This window comes from Gadus chalcogrammus, chromosome 6 (assembly GCF_026213295.1).
Source record: "Gadus chalcogrammus isolate NIFS_2021 chromosome 6, NIFS_Gcha_1.0, whole genome shotgun sequence".
Lineage (NCBI taxonomy): Eukaryota > Metazoa > Chordata > Actinopteri > Gadiformes > Gadidae > Gadus > Gadus chalcogrammus.
In genome coordinates this window covers 11,752,707-11,770,268 of record NC_079417.1, presented here as the reverse complement: position 1 = coordinate 11,770,268, position 17,562 = coordinate 11,752,707, and the positions used below count along the sequence as shown (strand labels likewise).

At 44.3% G+C, this 17,562-nt stretch overlaps 3 protein-coding genes across 3 annotated transcripts; 1 reads left to right on the top strand and 2 right to left on the bottom strand.

Moving 5' to 3' along the window:
• Window positions 1-748: 748 nt before the first annotated feature.
• Window positions 749-11,743, bottom strand: hic2 (hypermethylated in cancer 2). Its single transcript, XM_056592539.1, has 2 exons — window positions 11,424-11,743; window positions 749-3,060 (listed from the first exon to the last, which is right to left on the bottom strand). The coding sequence occupies exon 2, from the start codon at window positions 2,998-3,000 to the stop codon at window positions 1,186-1,188; it is 1,815 nt and encodes a 604-aa protein (XP_056448514.1). The 5' UTR covers window positions 3,001-3,060; window positions 11,424-11,743; the 3' UTR covers window positions 749-1,185.
• A 1,459-nt stretch (window positions 11,744-13,202) lies between these two features.
• LOC130384318 (adenosine receptor A2b-like) lies at window positions 13,203-14,066 on the bottom strand. Its single transcript, XM_056592442.1, has one exon. It carries the CDS (start codon window positions 14,064-14,066, stop codon window positions 13,203-13,205), a length of 864 nt encoding a protein of 287 aa, XP_056448417.1.
• A 2,454-nt stretch (window positions 14,067-16,520) lies between these two features.
• Window positions 16,521-17,381, top strand: LOC130384317 (uncharacterized). Its single transcript, XM_056592441.1, has one exon. The coding sequence runs from the start codon at window positions 16,521-16,523 to the stop codon at window positions 17,379-17,381; it is 861 nt and encodes a 286-aa protein (XP_056448416.1).
• Window positions 17,382-17,562: the final 181 nt, after the last annotated feature.

Here is a 17,562-nt window from a genome sequence, read left to right as displayed (position 1 = left end):
AGAGGTAGCGAGGTCACAAGCCTATTAGAAATAGAGCTTTTTTTCTGAGGGAAAGGAGGAAAGCTATACAGACAATCAAAAGAATCATAATCGTACCCACTGAACACCTCGTTCAGTCTAACCACACCCGGTCAACCCCACCCCACAATGAAACTAAGTCCCACCCCCAACCAACCTGAAACCCTCTAACCACAAAAAGAAACACCCCAGGACCTTCCAGTTTAAAACATTAATTGAAACACTACAAGTTCTTTAAAGTCAAACAGTACCTCAAATCGGTTTTCAAAGTTAGTCCTGGAAAGTGTCGCTGGCAAAAAAAAAAAAAAAAAAAAACTAAATCTGATACCCCTCTTTACAGAGCTGTACAGAGGACATTTATTGTCTGTATTCAAATCTGATTCACTGTTACCCCACAACAGGACCAGCTTCTTTAGGACTTAAAGCAGGGAGATGATCCCAAACGTGGTCAGCACTCCTCTTCCATACAGATCGCCATTGACAAAAAGCAAAGACATAGTGCCATCGTGGTTGTAACTATAGTTAGTTTTAAAATTATTGCCTGTAATGTTTGCATGGGTTTTTGGTCAAGATAAACTCTAGGACTAGAGACGGGGGTTTCATTTGGAAATTCATTCAGTGAGGGATCAATCTTAACTTGATGTTAAGACTCACAAGTTGGGCAACGATGGGGCGCTTGCTAAAGTGTATGAGGCAAGAGGGGGGGGGGGGGGGGGGGGGGGGGGGGGGGTCAACATCGGTACCAACATTCACATTTGTCAGACTTAACAACACAGAGAAGATGCCTTGACACTCCAGTGTGGCCCGGTGAATTTAGAGAGGGAGGGTGGTTGTACATCACCCCTCCATATCTCCTGAGAGGTAAAAGGACGTTACTCGAGGTGTAGTTGATGAAATCATGATTCGAACATAATAATAATAATAATAATAATAATAAAATAGATCCCATTATCCCCCGAGAACGTCCTCTGGCCAGCAGCTACATAATTCACTTAGCCAGAGGTCGGAGCTCCAACTGGAATCAATACTTAGAAATGGGTGCGAATGCATGTCAATGTGTTTGTGTGTGCGTTTCTTGTCTTGACATGACGGAAAAACCAGTCAAATAGAGCAAGGTACTTTCACTATCTTTTTTTCCCCCCAAGAGTTCTTTGGCTTGACGCGATTTTAAGCGGGCGAGGTGTGCATTCTCAGATGGCTGATGAGGTTGCGCTGCTGGGTGAACTTCCCCCCACACAACTGGCATTCGTAGGGCTTTTCCCCGGAGTGGACGCGCATGTGCTCCGTCAGACGGTATTGGCGAGTGAAGCGCATGCCGCACTCCTCGCACGCAAACGGCTTGAGCCCCAAGTGGCTGCGCATATGGCGTGTCATGGTTCCCCTCTGGGTGAACATTTTTCCGCAGATGTTGCACGGGAAGGGCCTGGTCAGCCAGTGGCTCTTTTCGTGTTGCCTCAGCGTCGCCGGGTCTTTGTAGCTCTTTCCGCAGATGGTGCACCTGAAGGGGCGAGTCTCAGTGCCGCCAAAGTTGGAGGGACCCACCGGGGCGGAGAGGTCCTCGGCCTCGTCCTCGTCTTCCTCTTTAACAAACGTCGTCCCACCTTCCTCTTTGACAAACAGCCCGTCCTCTGTGTGAGTTTCGACGTGAGCGTTGAGCTGCTCTGAGCTTGGGAATCCCTTGCCGCACGGGATGCACACGTACAGGTTGTCTCCGAACGCCGGCTCAAACCCTTCCTGGCGGTATACGTAGTTGGCGCCGTGTTTGCCCTTGCCGCCACCGCCGCCGCCGCCGCCACCTCCTCCACCTCCTCCACCGGTGCCTCCCGCGTTCTCACCTTCGCTTTGCCCGCTATCGTCTGTGTGGTCTTGCCCATTCTCGCCTCCATCTTCTTCCTCTTTGCACTGGAAGGACTGGTCAGAGGCGAAGCTGCTGCCACTGCCCGCTCCAGCACCACTGCTAGAGGAACGGCCCTCCTTCGGACCCACAATCACCCCGTTAACCAGGGGCCGCTCATAGTCTTCGGACTTGAGCCCGGACGCATCTTTTTTCGGCCATTCCTTCTTGCGAGACGCCTGCCGGGACTTTTTATGGGGTGTTGGGCCGTCTGCCTGGGATTGAGTTTGTTCAAAACCAGTTTGTTCAGGGGCTTTGGGGTTAGGAGTGAGCTCCATGGGCTCTTGGCCACAGGCATCCAAGCCTGGTAGGGTTGTCGAGGAGTCATCTAGCGAGGCACTGTTGGTTGTGGATACTGAGGCAGATTGAGGGGACTCTTGGGAGTTGCTGTGGGGGCTAAGGGCATCAGTGGTTGTACCCGCAGAGGGAGGGCTCTTTTTGGACAAGTCCAGGCCGTGGTCCGGCTCCCCAGCACTGGCTCCACTGCTGAGGTTGCCATTACTGCCGCCATTGCCCCCGTTACCGTTCTTTCCCGAGCTGCCAACAAACATCTCGTCATCTGAGAGCTTTTCCCGAAGGCCTTCGTCTGGCTGTGGTTGATCAGCATCAGAAGGGGTTGGGGGATAGTGGTTAGAAGGGGTTGAAGAAGAAAGGCGCTGGTTGTTGAGGCGTGAGCGGCTGTTTGGGCCTGGAGTGGAGGGTTTACCCAGCAACGGTTTTCCGCCATTGCGCTTGAGCTTCTTTCTGCAAAGCGCTGCGAGGTCATTAAGCTGGAGGTAGCTTGCTGCAGTTAAGAGGGCACTGAAGTTCTGCTCGTTGCTCTGCTCCGAGGACGAAAGGAGCTTCCCAGTGTAGATGAAGTCCAGAACCTGTCTGAACACAGAGGGGTTAACCATCTCCGTGTCCAGATTAATGAGGTTGTCGTGGAGCACCAGGGATTTGAAGTAGATACTGCTGGCCGCCAGGATGTTCTTGTGGGCGCGGAAGAGCGCGTTCTCCACCACAATAATAACATCGCACAAGAAGCCTTTGGCTCTCTGCTGGTTGAGTTGCAGCAGCAATTGTTTGGCATGATTTGGCAGTTCCATTTCCACCTTCCTTCTGTCTCTCCCTCTCTTGCTCTCTTCCTACACGAACACCACCTAAAGCTGAAAGAGAAAAATAAATACAAAAGACTATTAAGTATTTGGAAAATAAAATAAAGCAATGTAGTGAAAGAAAAGATACATGTTGATATTGGGTAACAGGAGAATTGTTTTGATTTTAAAATCTGATCCAACATTCTGTGCGAAAAAAGTGTATCTTCATTAACAATGTAGGCTGAAGCAAGAAAGGGAAAAACTTTCAGTGAATAATACAGACCCGTTCTTCTCTCTCCTCCTCTTCTCTCTGCAAAACAACCACAATAATGTATCGGGTTCTGAACTGTAGACAGGGCCACGGATTTAGCACAAAAGCCACAAGGGTGGATACAAAGGGGTAAAATAGCAACTTCTCAAGGCAGTCCCACCCGCCTCCATCTCAACAGCGTATCTCTAGTTTCAGAGGGGTGCCCTATTTGCAGGCTCAGCCCAAGATAGCCTCCATTAGGTCATGGTAATGTCAGCCCTGCCCTATTGTCTGGGGGGGGGGGGGGGGGGGGTGGAGGGGGGAGAGTCAGTGGCACTGCAAGGCTGGGGGGAGGGATTAGATGACACCTGAGCAGGTAAAACTACACAGGAGCTGAGGCCGAGGGAAGATGAGAGGGTGTGGCCCCCAGAGATAGCGACCGCAGCACCATCTGATCTTACAGGAGCCCTCATTTACAGAATTAGGCCACATAGTTCTAGTCCAGTTACGCAGCACAAATTAAGTGTTAACCTCTGTCTTTGCAGAGAAATAAACAAACTTCTTAAGAAGTAACCAAAAGGTTGGGAAAAAGCATTACATTGATTACCCGTTTTTAAAAGAGATTAGATACAGAGGGCCATGCCCTCACTTGCTGCAACATGCTTTCAAATCCTGGCAACCCGTTTCCTGTGCCAACCTAGCGATTGGCTGATAGCAATCTTGCCTAACATGTTTCAGAAAGACAAGCGCACTAAACCAAGTAAAAAGTGGTGTCCTATTTGCATTTTAAGAACACATATGGCCCATCTTGGCTTAACAAAAAAACATTCAGGTTTTTCGGACGACAAACATTAGCGTTTCAAACATAAGTCAACATTCTTTGAAAAACAAGATACATTTGACAGCTGGCTACAATCACACATTATCTACCATCTTTTCTATGCATTTGGACTGCAAGCGGGAGCAAGATCACGTATATCGTGAATTTATGTATGAAATGACACACACACACACACACACACACACACACACACACACACACACACACACACACACACACACACACACACACACACACACACACACACACACACACACACACACACACACACACACACACACACACACACTTTTGCAAAAGGTTCCAAGGATGCTGGACATGGCTCTTTGTTAATCTAGAGGGCCGCTATACACTTTGGTCAATGCTTTATCTTTAATCTTCAAATTACCACAGTTGCTGCATACATAGAAAACCTGACGTCTCAACAGCTATCAGTCATTGATCCGAGTCAACAATTCCAAATTAGGTTTGAGTGATACAATGCTATTGATACAGTGATATCTAAATAGTCTAGTAATATAAAAGTAGGCAACAGTCAAGGCGGTTGACTGATACAATCAACTGCAGTGACCATTACCATCAGGCCAGGCCTGGGCTTGCCTCCTCTGCTCTGACACATCTACCCATGGCCTTCCCCTCCCCCTCTCTTCTCCCCTCTTTTCACCTTCATTCTCCCTCCTTCACCAGCCTCTTAAGGTTCATGCAGACAAATCCCAGGAATGGCTCAAACTGAAGCCTGCATCTCGCAGCGAATCACAAAGAGCTTTTCTTTAAAAAAAGAAAACACACACATCCCAAAACAGCAGTTAAAACGCAGGATGTGCTAAAGGTTGGCCAACTCTCAGCTTGAGGGCAGTGGGTGAGAATGGCCTCTACTATGATGCCAGCCAGGAAGCAGTATATCAGTCAACACACACACACACACACACACACACACACACACACACACACACACACACACACACACACACACACACACACACACACACACACACACACACACACACACACACACACACACACACACACACACACACACACACGGGGGAAGGTGGGTGTTTCAAGTGTTTTTCTACAGGCTAACGTAAAAAGGGGGCTGGGCTCGGAATAGAGGCCTGCTCAAAAGCCTACTCCCTCCTCCCTACCCAACCTCTTTCTCTCATTCCTCCCCCCCCCCCCCCTCTTCTCTCCCTACACCCACACTCACCCGCTGGCCCCTCCTGTGTTGTGCGGTGCCGGCTGGATTCCAGGGAGCTGCTAATGGATTATGGCTGATCTATATGCAGCTAGGGTGGGACACGTGTAGACCCACCACCACCCTCTACCATTGTGATTGGCCAGGGAGAAGAACTACTGCCAAGGACAGAAAGAATGTGCACTACAGCCGTTACACCTGAGGCCAGATAGGGCAACCTCTCGCCAGATAGAGACATTTAGGATACCTATGGCCAACACTAAGCCCGTGACAAATGAAGCTTGCCGTGTTGATTATTCATAGTTTGAGGTGTTGTGATTTCAGAGTGGGCGATATGGGCAAAAAACATATTTGTCATTGTGACTACGATATATTTGCAGCTTTCATAAAAAAAAAAAAGTGGACTGGGAATTTTAACTTCCACAGGACGCAGAGCCTCTCTCCTCCTGACAGTCAAGGACAGCGGTCAGAACTTTAGAATCCGATCACAGATCATGTCGGAGGTCCTGAAGAAAGACGTTTGTGGCACACGATAACGGAAGACTTGGTCAGGTAAATGTCCTTTTACGTCAGGCACGTAACGAATAAACTTGCAAGAAAATAATTATACAAACAAAATAGTGTCAACTATCCATCAGTTACGACGCAAATATGGAGAGATTTCCTATAGGAATGCTGGTGATAAAGCCATCCAACCCTGAGCCTCATATAGCCTAGTGAAGACAAGCTTATGTTATTTAACCAGATGTCCTATGCATTAAGAGGATTAAATTATAATGGAGTTTTACTTATAATCCAAGTGTAAAATTGTGTTGCGAATGGTAGTTTGGGGATGAGGTGGATTATGTTAAGTGGCTGTGCATTTGGTGGGTTCTTTAATACATCAAAGTTGTTGACACATTTGTTTGAGGTTGTAACCTTGTTCAATAATTAAAAGAAAGCCATCAAACTTTCGGAGAAAACTGAATAAAAAATATGAATAGAATAAAAAATATGTCACGTAAAGTGACGTAACTTTCTGTCGACACCAGCTACCGTCATCTGCTGAAACTAATGTTAACACCATGCCGGTCAGTCTTCAGGATGTAGTCACACGAGTACTACTGACGAGTTTGGCTTGTTCTTTTGCTTTCTGGCGGATAAAAAGGACCAGGAGTCACTGGACAACACACATCAGGTGAGATACAGTGTTGGTTAAGCATATTATGTGGGAAGAGAGACGTTTCACAAAAAACGAAATAGATATGAAGGGGAACATTTCTTTGTCATATAGTTTATGGGCATGCAACTATAATTTCGACATTTGTAGTCAAATTATGTTATCTGATAACATGCACCTAACAAGATAAAAACCATCACATTGAAAAAAAATAACAAAACTTCAAGGAAATGATCATCAATCAAACTGCAGTCCAAATCCAGTGTTTACAACAGCAGCGCGCTTCCTCTGGAGCTCTTCTACCAAGAGGAGGTAGAGAATTTAAAGAGGCTCCTTGTCTAGGGAACCGTCTCCCCTACAAATCCCCAGCAGACGATATATAGCCAGACCTCTACTTGTATCTGGGATCACAGGGTTTCGGTGTCAAGTTCTTATTCCTCTACACTGCCCGTTCCTCTGCATTGTTTGTTATGAGAAGCACTGAAAAAACAAAAATAAAAATATTGGACCAGGCCCCTTGCAAATCAAGCAGGAAACATGTCTGGATAGGGACTAGGGCCCTGCCCAAATGACACCCAAAAGTCTGAGGTGATCAGATATCTGAGAATCGCCCTCGCAACTGGTGAAGGAACAGAAAATAATCAAAAAATTGTGACCCTTCTGCCTCCCTATAGAGCCAGAGAGGAAGTTATTGTCGGATTGCAAGAGGGGAGAAACACGGCGGGTCAGGAGAGCCATGGTGAATTATTGACACCGGAATGACTGGACATTCTGCCGACCAAATAAGGCCCTGCATACCAACCCAGGTGGCTCTAAGCCTGGACCGGGGACCAGTGGAGATTTGTCCCAAAGTGCATGGACAGGATCACCTTACCTTGCCCACAATGTTAACCTTTTGGAAAACAGACCCTGGCTTCATACTGGGGTGGGGGAGTGGGGGTGGCAACGACTTTTGAAAGACATATTGACCTACTAACGAATCTACATACATTCTACTTTGCCAGTGGCGCTGCATTTGGCCTTTAAAGATTAAACACACTTACAGAAGGAGGTATGGCTATGACGAGACATAGGCCCAGCAATGATGTTGATCTTTCCTTTAATGATGGCAAGCCTGACATGAGAGCCAACATTGCCCCGAGCACTGCCTTAATGCAAGGCTACCTTGAATAAAAAAACAGGGTACTCAGCTAGGCAAAGTGTTCTGCCTCTTACTTCATTAACTCATCCTATTAATAAGGATATGAGAATGGCAAACAATGGCATGGTGTTGCACGCATCTCACTAAACCATGAGTAGGTGAAGGTGACTGCAGGAGATGAGCGCAAGGAGGGAACTGACAGACCAGAGGTGAGGCAAAGTCCAGTGGCGCAATAATCGTTGGGAAAATTAAATAAACACACCCTTCTGCTATATAGTGGGAAACTCTAGGGAAGACTGGAGAAAAAAAAAAAAGATTGACACATTTCTATTATTTATGACTTTTGACTGTTTAGGAGCATGTAGTCAGCTGCTGCAATGCAAAAGTCACATTTTATGGGTGGAAAAAAAAATAGGAGAAAAAAAATATGAATGCATGTCATATTCAAAAGCAGACAGGAACATAGAGCCAGTCCCTCATATTCGCATCGTGTAGGAGCAGAGACACACAAGCACACGGAATGGGGGAAGGGTTAGGGGGATGGTACACAGCCAGTTTGAAATACAAACACCTAGCGACCAGCTCGGAGCTCATTTCAACCTAGCTTACGGCTCTAGGTTGACAATGATGTTCCGTTTTACATAAGGTTGCTGCAATGTTTAGAGATCCTATTCCTTTCTCTTTTAATTAGGAGGACAATGCATGTCATAAACCACAGCTACAGTATTACCATGGTTACTGTAAAGCCAGAATGTAAAAATATGATTTCAACATAAACTTGCTGGAAAAATGTCTGTGTTTAAAGCTTTCTTTACGTAATAACTTATTGAGTAATTTCTTGAGTTATTCCTGTGAAAAGACATGTCACTTAAGAAATAACCGACCACGCTTCAAGGCTGCCTTGAAGAAGATATCCTTGTGTGAGGTTATACTCAGTTGTACAGTATTGCTGAATATAAATGCTAGTGAACAGGTTTGGTGACCCCCATATAGCAAGGTTGAGGGGTAACTAAGTTTTACAGTGGCCCCTGCCCCGACTGGGTTGGGGCCCATTCCTATTAGGGCCCATACTCAATTGGGCAGGGCAGCCATGTTAAAACGCAAACAGTAGCCAGCCCAGGGTGCAGCGGAATGAAAAGAACCCGGCCCATTTCTTCACGGGAGGGGGTCTTTTGTGGCGCTGAACCTCAGATGTTCCAGCGCTGTGCAGCTAGCCTGGGAGAGGTCTCACACACACCCACACACTTCAATAACAAGCTGCATAACTACTACTGCAAATAAAGCAAGGCATTTACATTAATAAACTGACTGACAAAGAAACAACTTTACAAGTGCACATCTGATGTTTTCAAAAAATAAACATTCAAAATATATAGATTCTACCTTAACCGAAGCTGCGATGGAAAAACATTGAGTAGTGGAGCAGCTTGCTGACCAGTGCAATACAGTGCAATGCCTAATGTTCCAAGTTAAGGACAGAGGGGATGTTGGGTTTAGATTCTAGATACAGCCTTCACTTTTACAGACCTGCAAGCCGCCCCTCCCCGCACCCCAACACACACACACCTGCCCTCCACCTTTAAACACAGCACACCCTCCTGGCTATCGTCGCTGCATTCCTAGAACCTCTCCTCCTCAGAGAACAACAGCAACACTGCCCGAGGTGCTTAGGCCCTTGAAAAAGCCCAATTGCCAAGGAACAAACTGGGCAGGACAGACGGGCTGTGTGGATACCACAGGGTTGCAAAATCCATAAGTCCCGGTCCAACATGTCAGCAGAACATATAGACTAAGTACCCTTCTTACTGCAAGCACTGCCCCCACCCTCGACTGTAAGCCTCGATCACAATGTATACAGGGGTACTGAATGAGCCTGTGCATGCGTGTGTTACAGAGAATAGAAGGGGAAAAGGGTAGAGGCAAGAAAAACCTGGGACCCACACACACAATTTTTGAAAGGCACACATCAACTGTGCAGTGTGCCCTCAATCATTTTGAAAGTAAGCACTATGTACTTCCTGTAGGCTACTCCACCATCACCCATTCCAACCTACATGGACACATGAGATCTGCTACATTTTGTCATTACTGGACTGCAGTGACTGCAAGCAGTTGAACCAGGTGGGCTGCAGCTTCATGTGACCGTGTCACCTACACAAATCCCAAAGTAATCGTAAAAGACGTATCACCTACTACTTAACGTAGGCTAAAAATAAGTTACAAGTTTCTCATTTGAGGCAATTTATTTTAAGGATTCTGGCTCTATCTAAACATTACTGGAATTAAAGAATATTGAACACTCTAATTCCATAAAGTTATCTAGACCTACAAATACAAATAATCTAACGTAAGGTCTATTCAAATGACACATTGATTATGCACTTCTTTAAGGAGCCATTTTCTAAGAAGTTGTGTGTGGTTAGCCAACTTAAATACACACCCATCAGGCTTTGGGGACTAAACATCAAGGATCCCCCAATATTTCTGACTCAATGCTGTTCATACTACAGTGCTCAAAATAGTACTATACGGTATGACTTATTTGTACTGTATACTGTTGACTGTAGCCCTTAACTATCCTCTGTGAAATCACAAACATATGTCAGTTTTAACCATTGAATGTAGCTTTATTCGGTTCTGGATAAATTACACACCAAACCCTGTGCAATAAGTACAAAGAACACAGTAGCCTTCAGGCTGCTTAAACGTATCCTAGATAACCTATACAGTCAAATGAAAGCAAATTTGGCCTACTGGCCTTCTTATCACTCATTACTTCCGTTCCCCTTTGGTACTTAAAACAGAATCACGTCAAAAACCAGCTGCATTCACACATCAGCCTATCTTGCAATGTTAGAAGATTACCTACATTAACACCAACGTTTATGTCAAAGCTACTTTCGAATAAAATGAGGTAGGCCCACGCACTTGTCGTTTGATAGTAGCCTACCACATTACAAAAACAAACACGTAATTTTTTTGCAAAACAAACTGAACTCATCTAACACCCAGCACAGGTATAGCCGCCTGTAGCCTACCATTCACCAATATAAAATAAACATTCTTGAATCACAGGAAGGAGTCTCAATTAGGATTGGAGCAATGTAGAAGGGACATATTTCTCAATTAGTCCTGGCTAAAGACTAAGTATGGAGATAGCCTACATAAAAACATGATGTTGGGTTTCGATTATAGCATCCATTAATCACTCACCGATAGAACGGAACCGTCAATTGTTACGTTGATTATTATCAATAGTCCGATTTTTACTTTAGTAGATCAATTAAATGCAATGCAGCACGATAAACTGTGATAGTTATACTGTAGAATTACATTGATCATCAATTTATGTTAATCGTATCTAGCTTTAAGCAAAGGCGTTGGTATCTTAAAAAAGTAAAAACTGTTATTTAGGGAAAATATGACGTTTTATCGGCAACGCTAGGAGGTGAAGGTTTTTTCCTTTCGCTTGCGCTCTGCTACCCTGTAGTTTACAAATGCAATCATTGGCAAATACGCGTCGTACCGTTCTTTAACTGATGTATCACAAAAACATAAACAAATCACCCCTGTTCGTGGCAATGTAAATGCTTTTCAAACGAATTATCACGAGAGACACATGCAGAAAAGGTTTTTTTTCCGCAGCTTTGCCAGGCAGGCTGGTAGAGCCAGGAGAGGCACCAGAAAACAAGCACTGGAGACCCCTTTTCTTGGCACACGATGAAAAAGACAACGAAGTAGCGCAAATTATTGGGATCTTCGGTGACAAAGAAATCGACTCCAACGAAATATATTACAAACAATGAATAATGCGATGCAAAACGATTTTAATATAGGCCTACATACCTTAAAACATCGGTAGGATCGTTCTCAATTTACCATCCTCTTGCTCATCTCACAGCCTTCGGGACGCCATGTTGCAAGCTTATGACGTTAGGCTTCCTCACCCCTGACCCAAATTTGAATAGAAGCCAACCCGGAGTTGAGCAGGGAAAACATCGCTCCCTGTGCAGGTCTATTCGTGGGGGTTTGGCCAATTTCTTAGCTTCTCTTTCATGACAAATATCAGGTGAAGAATGGAGTATATTACATACAGAATCGCTGCCATACAAGTTATAGGTTGAGTATTTATTCATGAATGTGGGAATAGCTTGTCTTCGTTTACAATCACTCACAAATTGAATCCCCGTGGTATAAATTGATATAGGCTATTTGGTGGATTAATGTGTCGCGACATTTCAGGAAGTGTTCCCTAATGAATCTACTAAATTTCGGGTGAACCTTATTTATCGATCAATACTATTATGCCAAAACATGCTACAATAGCATAAAACCATTGCATTTCGAAAATAGTTAGGCCTATATTGCCTCCCCTCCTTGCAAAACCTTCCACCGTCTACATTTAGGCAATAACGACATAGTGACGCGTGCAGTGTTGGTAAAGGCCTTGTCAATCAAGGCAAGTTTATTTTATTCCAATTCAAGTTTTAATGTAGACCTGATAACCAAATAACATCCAAGATACATATTTAGTAGAAGCCAGTAATAATGCATCCAAGGGTAGCAAACAGTGTGCCGCAGATGTTGGAAGCGGAAGTGTTGGCTCCTCCTCACGAAGACCACCGAGCATCCAGAGATAACATCCCGGCCCCTTTATCAATGACTAGTTTTTATTTTATCATCACGCATTAGCAAGTTGCACGTCATCTGGTGAAGAATTTAGATATAATGCGGAACGTTAATCAGAGGTTCCAGTTGTGGACGGTCTTTGGTCACACATTGGGATTAGTTAAACCAGCCTATATATCAGATATATGGTAGGCCTATTATTATTTATTTTGAATCACCATTACCTGACCGCTTGGGCAATAAGCCTACATTATTGTCACCTTTAAAACATCATGGGAAATGGTCCGTAGCCTCTTGCTGCAGGGGAATTCCATGAATAGCCCACGGTCAGTGTACGGTATGGCGGCGTGCCAAAGGGTTCTCCTGACACGCTGTGGTTTGTGGGAGAAATGCACCCCCGGGACTGATGACATAGAAAGATTAAAAAAATAAAAATAAACGCTTATTTTGGACCATAGCCTACGTGCTCCTCCTCGGAGAAACTACATGAGCGTAATTCACATTTTGCTAAACGGTTAGTCAGGGAATTCAGGTGACATAAAAGGAAACAATAACTCTTTGTAATTTGTAACTCTGTGTGAATTAACACATCATCGCCTTTAGGCTACAACATGTTGGAATGGGGTGAGTTAAATGGGAACAGGCTTGAAAGGCCAATGGGTCTATCGAGATAAATGGATTCTGATTCTGAATGTTTATGTGTTCGGCATCCACTTCACTCTTAACTATTTTTCTTCATCCTGTAGACCGTGGGGATTTTGTTTAAAGGGCCCTGGTCCCCTTATTCCGGGATTTAAGCTTTAAAGATAAATAACAAAAATATTAGTGATGGATACAGAATGCAAAAGTTTTCGTTCAACTAGTTTATCGAAATGTATATTAACCAATGTAAATGTCCCTTGGCTGTATTGTCCATGCACTTATAGCATGCTGGACAAACATGTGGTAAATCAAGGCAGTGCAGGCCTATAGTCCTAATGCAAACAGTCTTCACTCTCACCTCCGGCAGCAGGATCGCCAGACGTGGGTGAAAAGACTTTCTCTGAGCGCAGTGCATCCTCTGGTATACAGAACAGGGGTGATCACGGCGTTAAGGCGGGGCAGAATACGAATGGGGTCAGTGCCTTCGTTCTTAAACGAATAACACGTAGTGCCGCTGAAACTACACACAATAATGTGAATGAATAGGGGCAACCAGGCCCCTAGAAAAAACACAGCAACGATCACGACGAGATAAATCGAGGAGCGTTTGCCATCCCTGTCTGCGGAGGGCGGCTCCTTCATCAACTGAAACGTGGCAATGTAGTACAGTCGGATATTCAGACCAATCATAATTATGACAGTGCATATGTTCCCCAGGAACGAACCGATGCCAGTGACTCTTTTGGCTGTCCCCACTGGAACTAGGTTGTTGACAGCGACAATGACGAAGGCATATACCCAGTAAACAAGAATGACAAGAAGGGTCCTGTTTCTGGTCATTCGTTGGGAATATTTGAAAGGAGAAGCCACCGCATGGTAACGGTCTGCCTGAGCAGCGATTATGGCCATGTATGACAGCCCGAGGAATGTAGGGACGATGTAGAAGGTTCTATTGGGAGAGGTGTAGTGGTCCCTCACGTCGAGAACACCAGCATAATAATAAGACACCCCGGAGCAGATGTCACTCAGGCAGGTGCTCAACATGAACATGAAACGGTTCTCGTTGCGCAGCGATTTGTTCATCAAAATGGACAGTAGCACCGAGAAGTTGAGAAAAATGATGGTCGTCGCCAGAAGAATGCTGAAGAGGAACACCAACACGTTTCCAAAACTTGTGAGTGGCAATACGGGCGATAGAGGAACACTGTGGTTGTTCATCGATGCAGTTACGCAGAGACGTTGTGCGTATTTGCGTGTTGATGTCTGCAACACCTCGCCAAACACTGGTTTGCTGGGTTTTATGTGTTTTGTTTCAGCAAGTCGAGCAGGGTTGGCAAGGAAACAACGACGATAACATCATCTAATGGATTCCCTAGTTATCTAAGAGGCCACGTGATGTGTCATGCAACAGGGCCGAAAAATACCGAGTTCCCCGTTAAAAGGCTTCCAAACATGTGTGACATGTTTGATTTAAGTCTGATCTGAAAAAAACATTCAATCCAAAATAACTTGGTGATTGGCAAGATAAGCTAGAAATGATTTCATATAAAATATGTAGTGGAAGTAAATTACATTGACCAATCTGCTCTGCGTGCGTGCGTAAAGGGCCCTTTGGTCTCATTGGTTGAATGAAAAGGGGGAAGAGACGGGGCTGCGAATCTATCGTCGCTAACGTGGGTCACGGTGGGTGTAAAATATCCTTTATCTTCGTGGTATAAAATACATGTTCATAAACATTACCAGATTATAGGCTATAGGCACACACGACAGCGATAACTCATATTTTAGAAAATTGATGGTCGTCGCCAGAATAATGCTGAAGAGGAACCCCGAGAAACACAATGATGCGGCTCGCTGAGACTTTGTAGCCCACGTATTTGCGAGTTCCCTGTTCTTGAAAGCTTCCAAAATGCACAGAAACCAAATTACATGAGAAAATGCTGTTGACTGTGAATGGCTTGAATCTCTTTGACGATTGACAGCACGAATTTAGGCTTATATAAATGGATTTCAAAGATAGACTTCCGGCTGTAGCCTATACAAACTTTAATGTGCGGAGAGTGGGTTCATTCTTATCAATACATCACAGTTTTACGCAGATTAATGTTTGACCAGAAGATTAATGGAATTAAATGAAAAGCCCTTCACAAGCCATATCAATGCCCGGCCTGGTGTTTGATCAGAATGTGGTAGGCCTCATAAATCGTTAAATTGAAAGACTAATCTCACATTTTAACGTATTAGTTTAAAGGTCCCATGGCATGACAATCTCCCTTTATGAGATTTTCTAACACATGAGTTTCCATAGCCTGCCTATCGTCCCCCAGTGGCTAAAGCGTTTGGTGTAAAACGAGCAGGACGCATGGTACCGTGGCCGCAACCTGCTCAGGGCCAGCCCCTCCATCCTGCTTGACCCGCCTCTCTCCTCCTCATTGCATCAAAGCTACAGACACAGAAACGGGGAAAGCTCAATGTTCAATGATCGACTGGTTAGTAGTGGCTGTAATTCTGCACCACGGCTGAATTTCGGGAACGTCTTCAAATACTGTGTTAGGGGCCCACTAATATCTCGATTAAAGCATCCATAAAGTAGCATGCCATGGGACCTTTAATTTAAATATATATATTATATACATGTATTCTTGTCGAAATGTACGATGCGCTTACAAACAGCCCTTCTACAGTGTTTACTCAATTCATAGATTAACTCTAAGATTATAATTTTTTTGCTATCCATATCGCATCATATTTAAAGATTAACCAGTTCAGAAATGTGTAAAGAGCCTTTGTGCATCGTGTTGAAATCAGAGCTATTAATGCCACCTAGTGGTCCAATTCCGTACATGTTCAAGAAGTTTGCTATTGCGTCGTTTAGATGACTGGCCTCACCTCACCGTGATTTCAAGCCTGTAGAAAAGCATGTAGAACTGCATCTAGGATCAAAACAGCGAATTAATATATATTAAGATGTGCGGCACGCATCAATACTCATAGATGCAACACAATTATGTGCAATACCAACGGAATTAAGTTTATGGCTGCCCGGTTAAAGCTGCAAAAAACACATAGCCTGATTTAATAACTAAAAAAACAATACATGGCATAAAAAAGAAGCCGGACTAGATTAGTAAATCCATAGACTTGCTCATGTAGTCACACCATAACTTCTTAATATGAAGGCCTATACAGTGCTTACACTAGAAGGGGTCAACATCAGAGGCATTTACATTTTCATTTAGCAGACACTTTATCCAAAGCGACCTACAACGGTTTATACTTAAACATTCACACCGAAGGAGGAGGCAACCATGCAAGGCGACATACGACATGAGAGACAAACCTCATATTAAAATTAGATTATATATTAGATATAATATTTCAATTAGGCCTCCCTGAACAAAATAATGATAGTAACAGTGTGTTATGCATATAATATCGTTTAGTCCAATTCCACTGATAACATAAAACCATTGAAAAATAACAAAAAGAGTAAGGGTAGTTTATAATAAAGGAGTTAAGAGAGTTTTTCTTTTCAAAATTGCACAAAAACTGTGATTATTCTTCCGTCGACATGTCAGGCGCGCACTGATTGGAGATTACCCCAAGGGCCCAAGTGATCTATAAATTGGGCAAAGGTTTGGACTGTGTCTCAAGCTCTGGCAGAGAGCCACGATGCTCTCCAATACCTCGGTTCCTTTGTCCGTAGACTTTGACAGTCCAGAAGATTTTTTCGTCTTCACTTTCCATATACTGTTTGCAACAAGCTCGGTCCTTGTTGCCGGTTCGGTTGTCATTGCAATATTCAGCACAAAAGTGCTCCGAGCACAGAATCGCTTCGTTTTCATGTTAAATACGAGCATCGGCGACACCTTCACGGGGCTGTCTGTTTATTACCTCGGTCTCTTCGATGTCCAAGAGGGTTACCCTTCAAGAAACGGAACATATTATATTTTGCCCTCGTTTCTAGGGGTCAACATGTTAACATTCCTCTTTGCTCAGTTTGACCGTTACTTTGCCGTGTGCCATCCTTTTTTTTACAAACGCTATATCACTCGATCTTTTGTAATTGCAATCTGTTGTCTTTGCTGGATTTACACTTATACTATTGTGGCGGCACAGAACCTGGTACCAATCTCAAAAGCGGCTGAAATAAATGCTTTTGGTGTCATGACTCTTCAGATCATAGTCCTCACGAAAGTTGCGATGACTATTAAGTTATATGTTATAGCAAAGCACCAGTTAGCGCGGGAAGCGCCAAGCGCTGACAGAGATAGCAAGCGGGAATCGTTACGCATCATTGTTTTTGTTGTAATATGTTTCCTGTCATTGTGGGGCCCGTCTTTCGTCAATATTATTGTAAGACAGCTTACTAGAAGGGGTCTACGGTTTAGAAACGAAGCTACAAACTTGTTTGCAATTATGGCACGCATGAATGCATTGGTGACTCCTGCGCTGTACATCTGGGGCAGCCCAGCATTGCGAGAGGCAGTCTGGGGAACTGTGTGGCGAAGAGTTTGTCCGAAACGGAGGTAAGGGCCACCTTTTCAACTGTTTACTTGAAATTATCGTTTGGCAATCATTTTCTAAAATATGCCATTTCAGATTTGAGGATAATGGAAGAAAGATGTCACAATTTGTATTGATATAACGGGATTGCAAAAGCGGTGCTCATATTTCCGTTTAACTTGCGTGTAGGGCACAGTCTAAAACGACG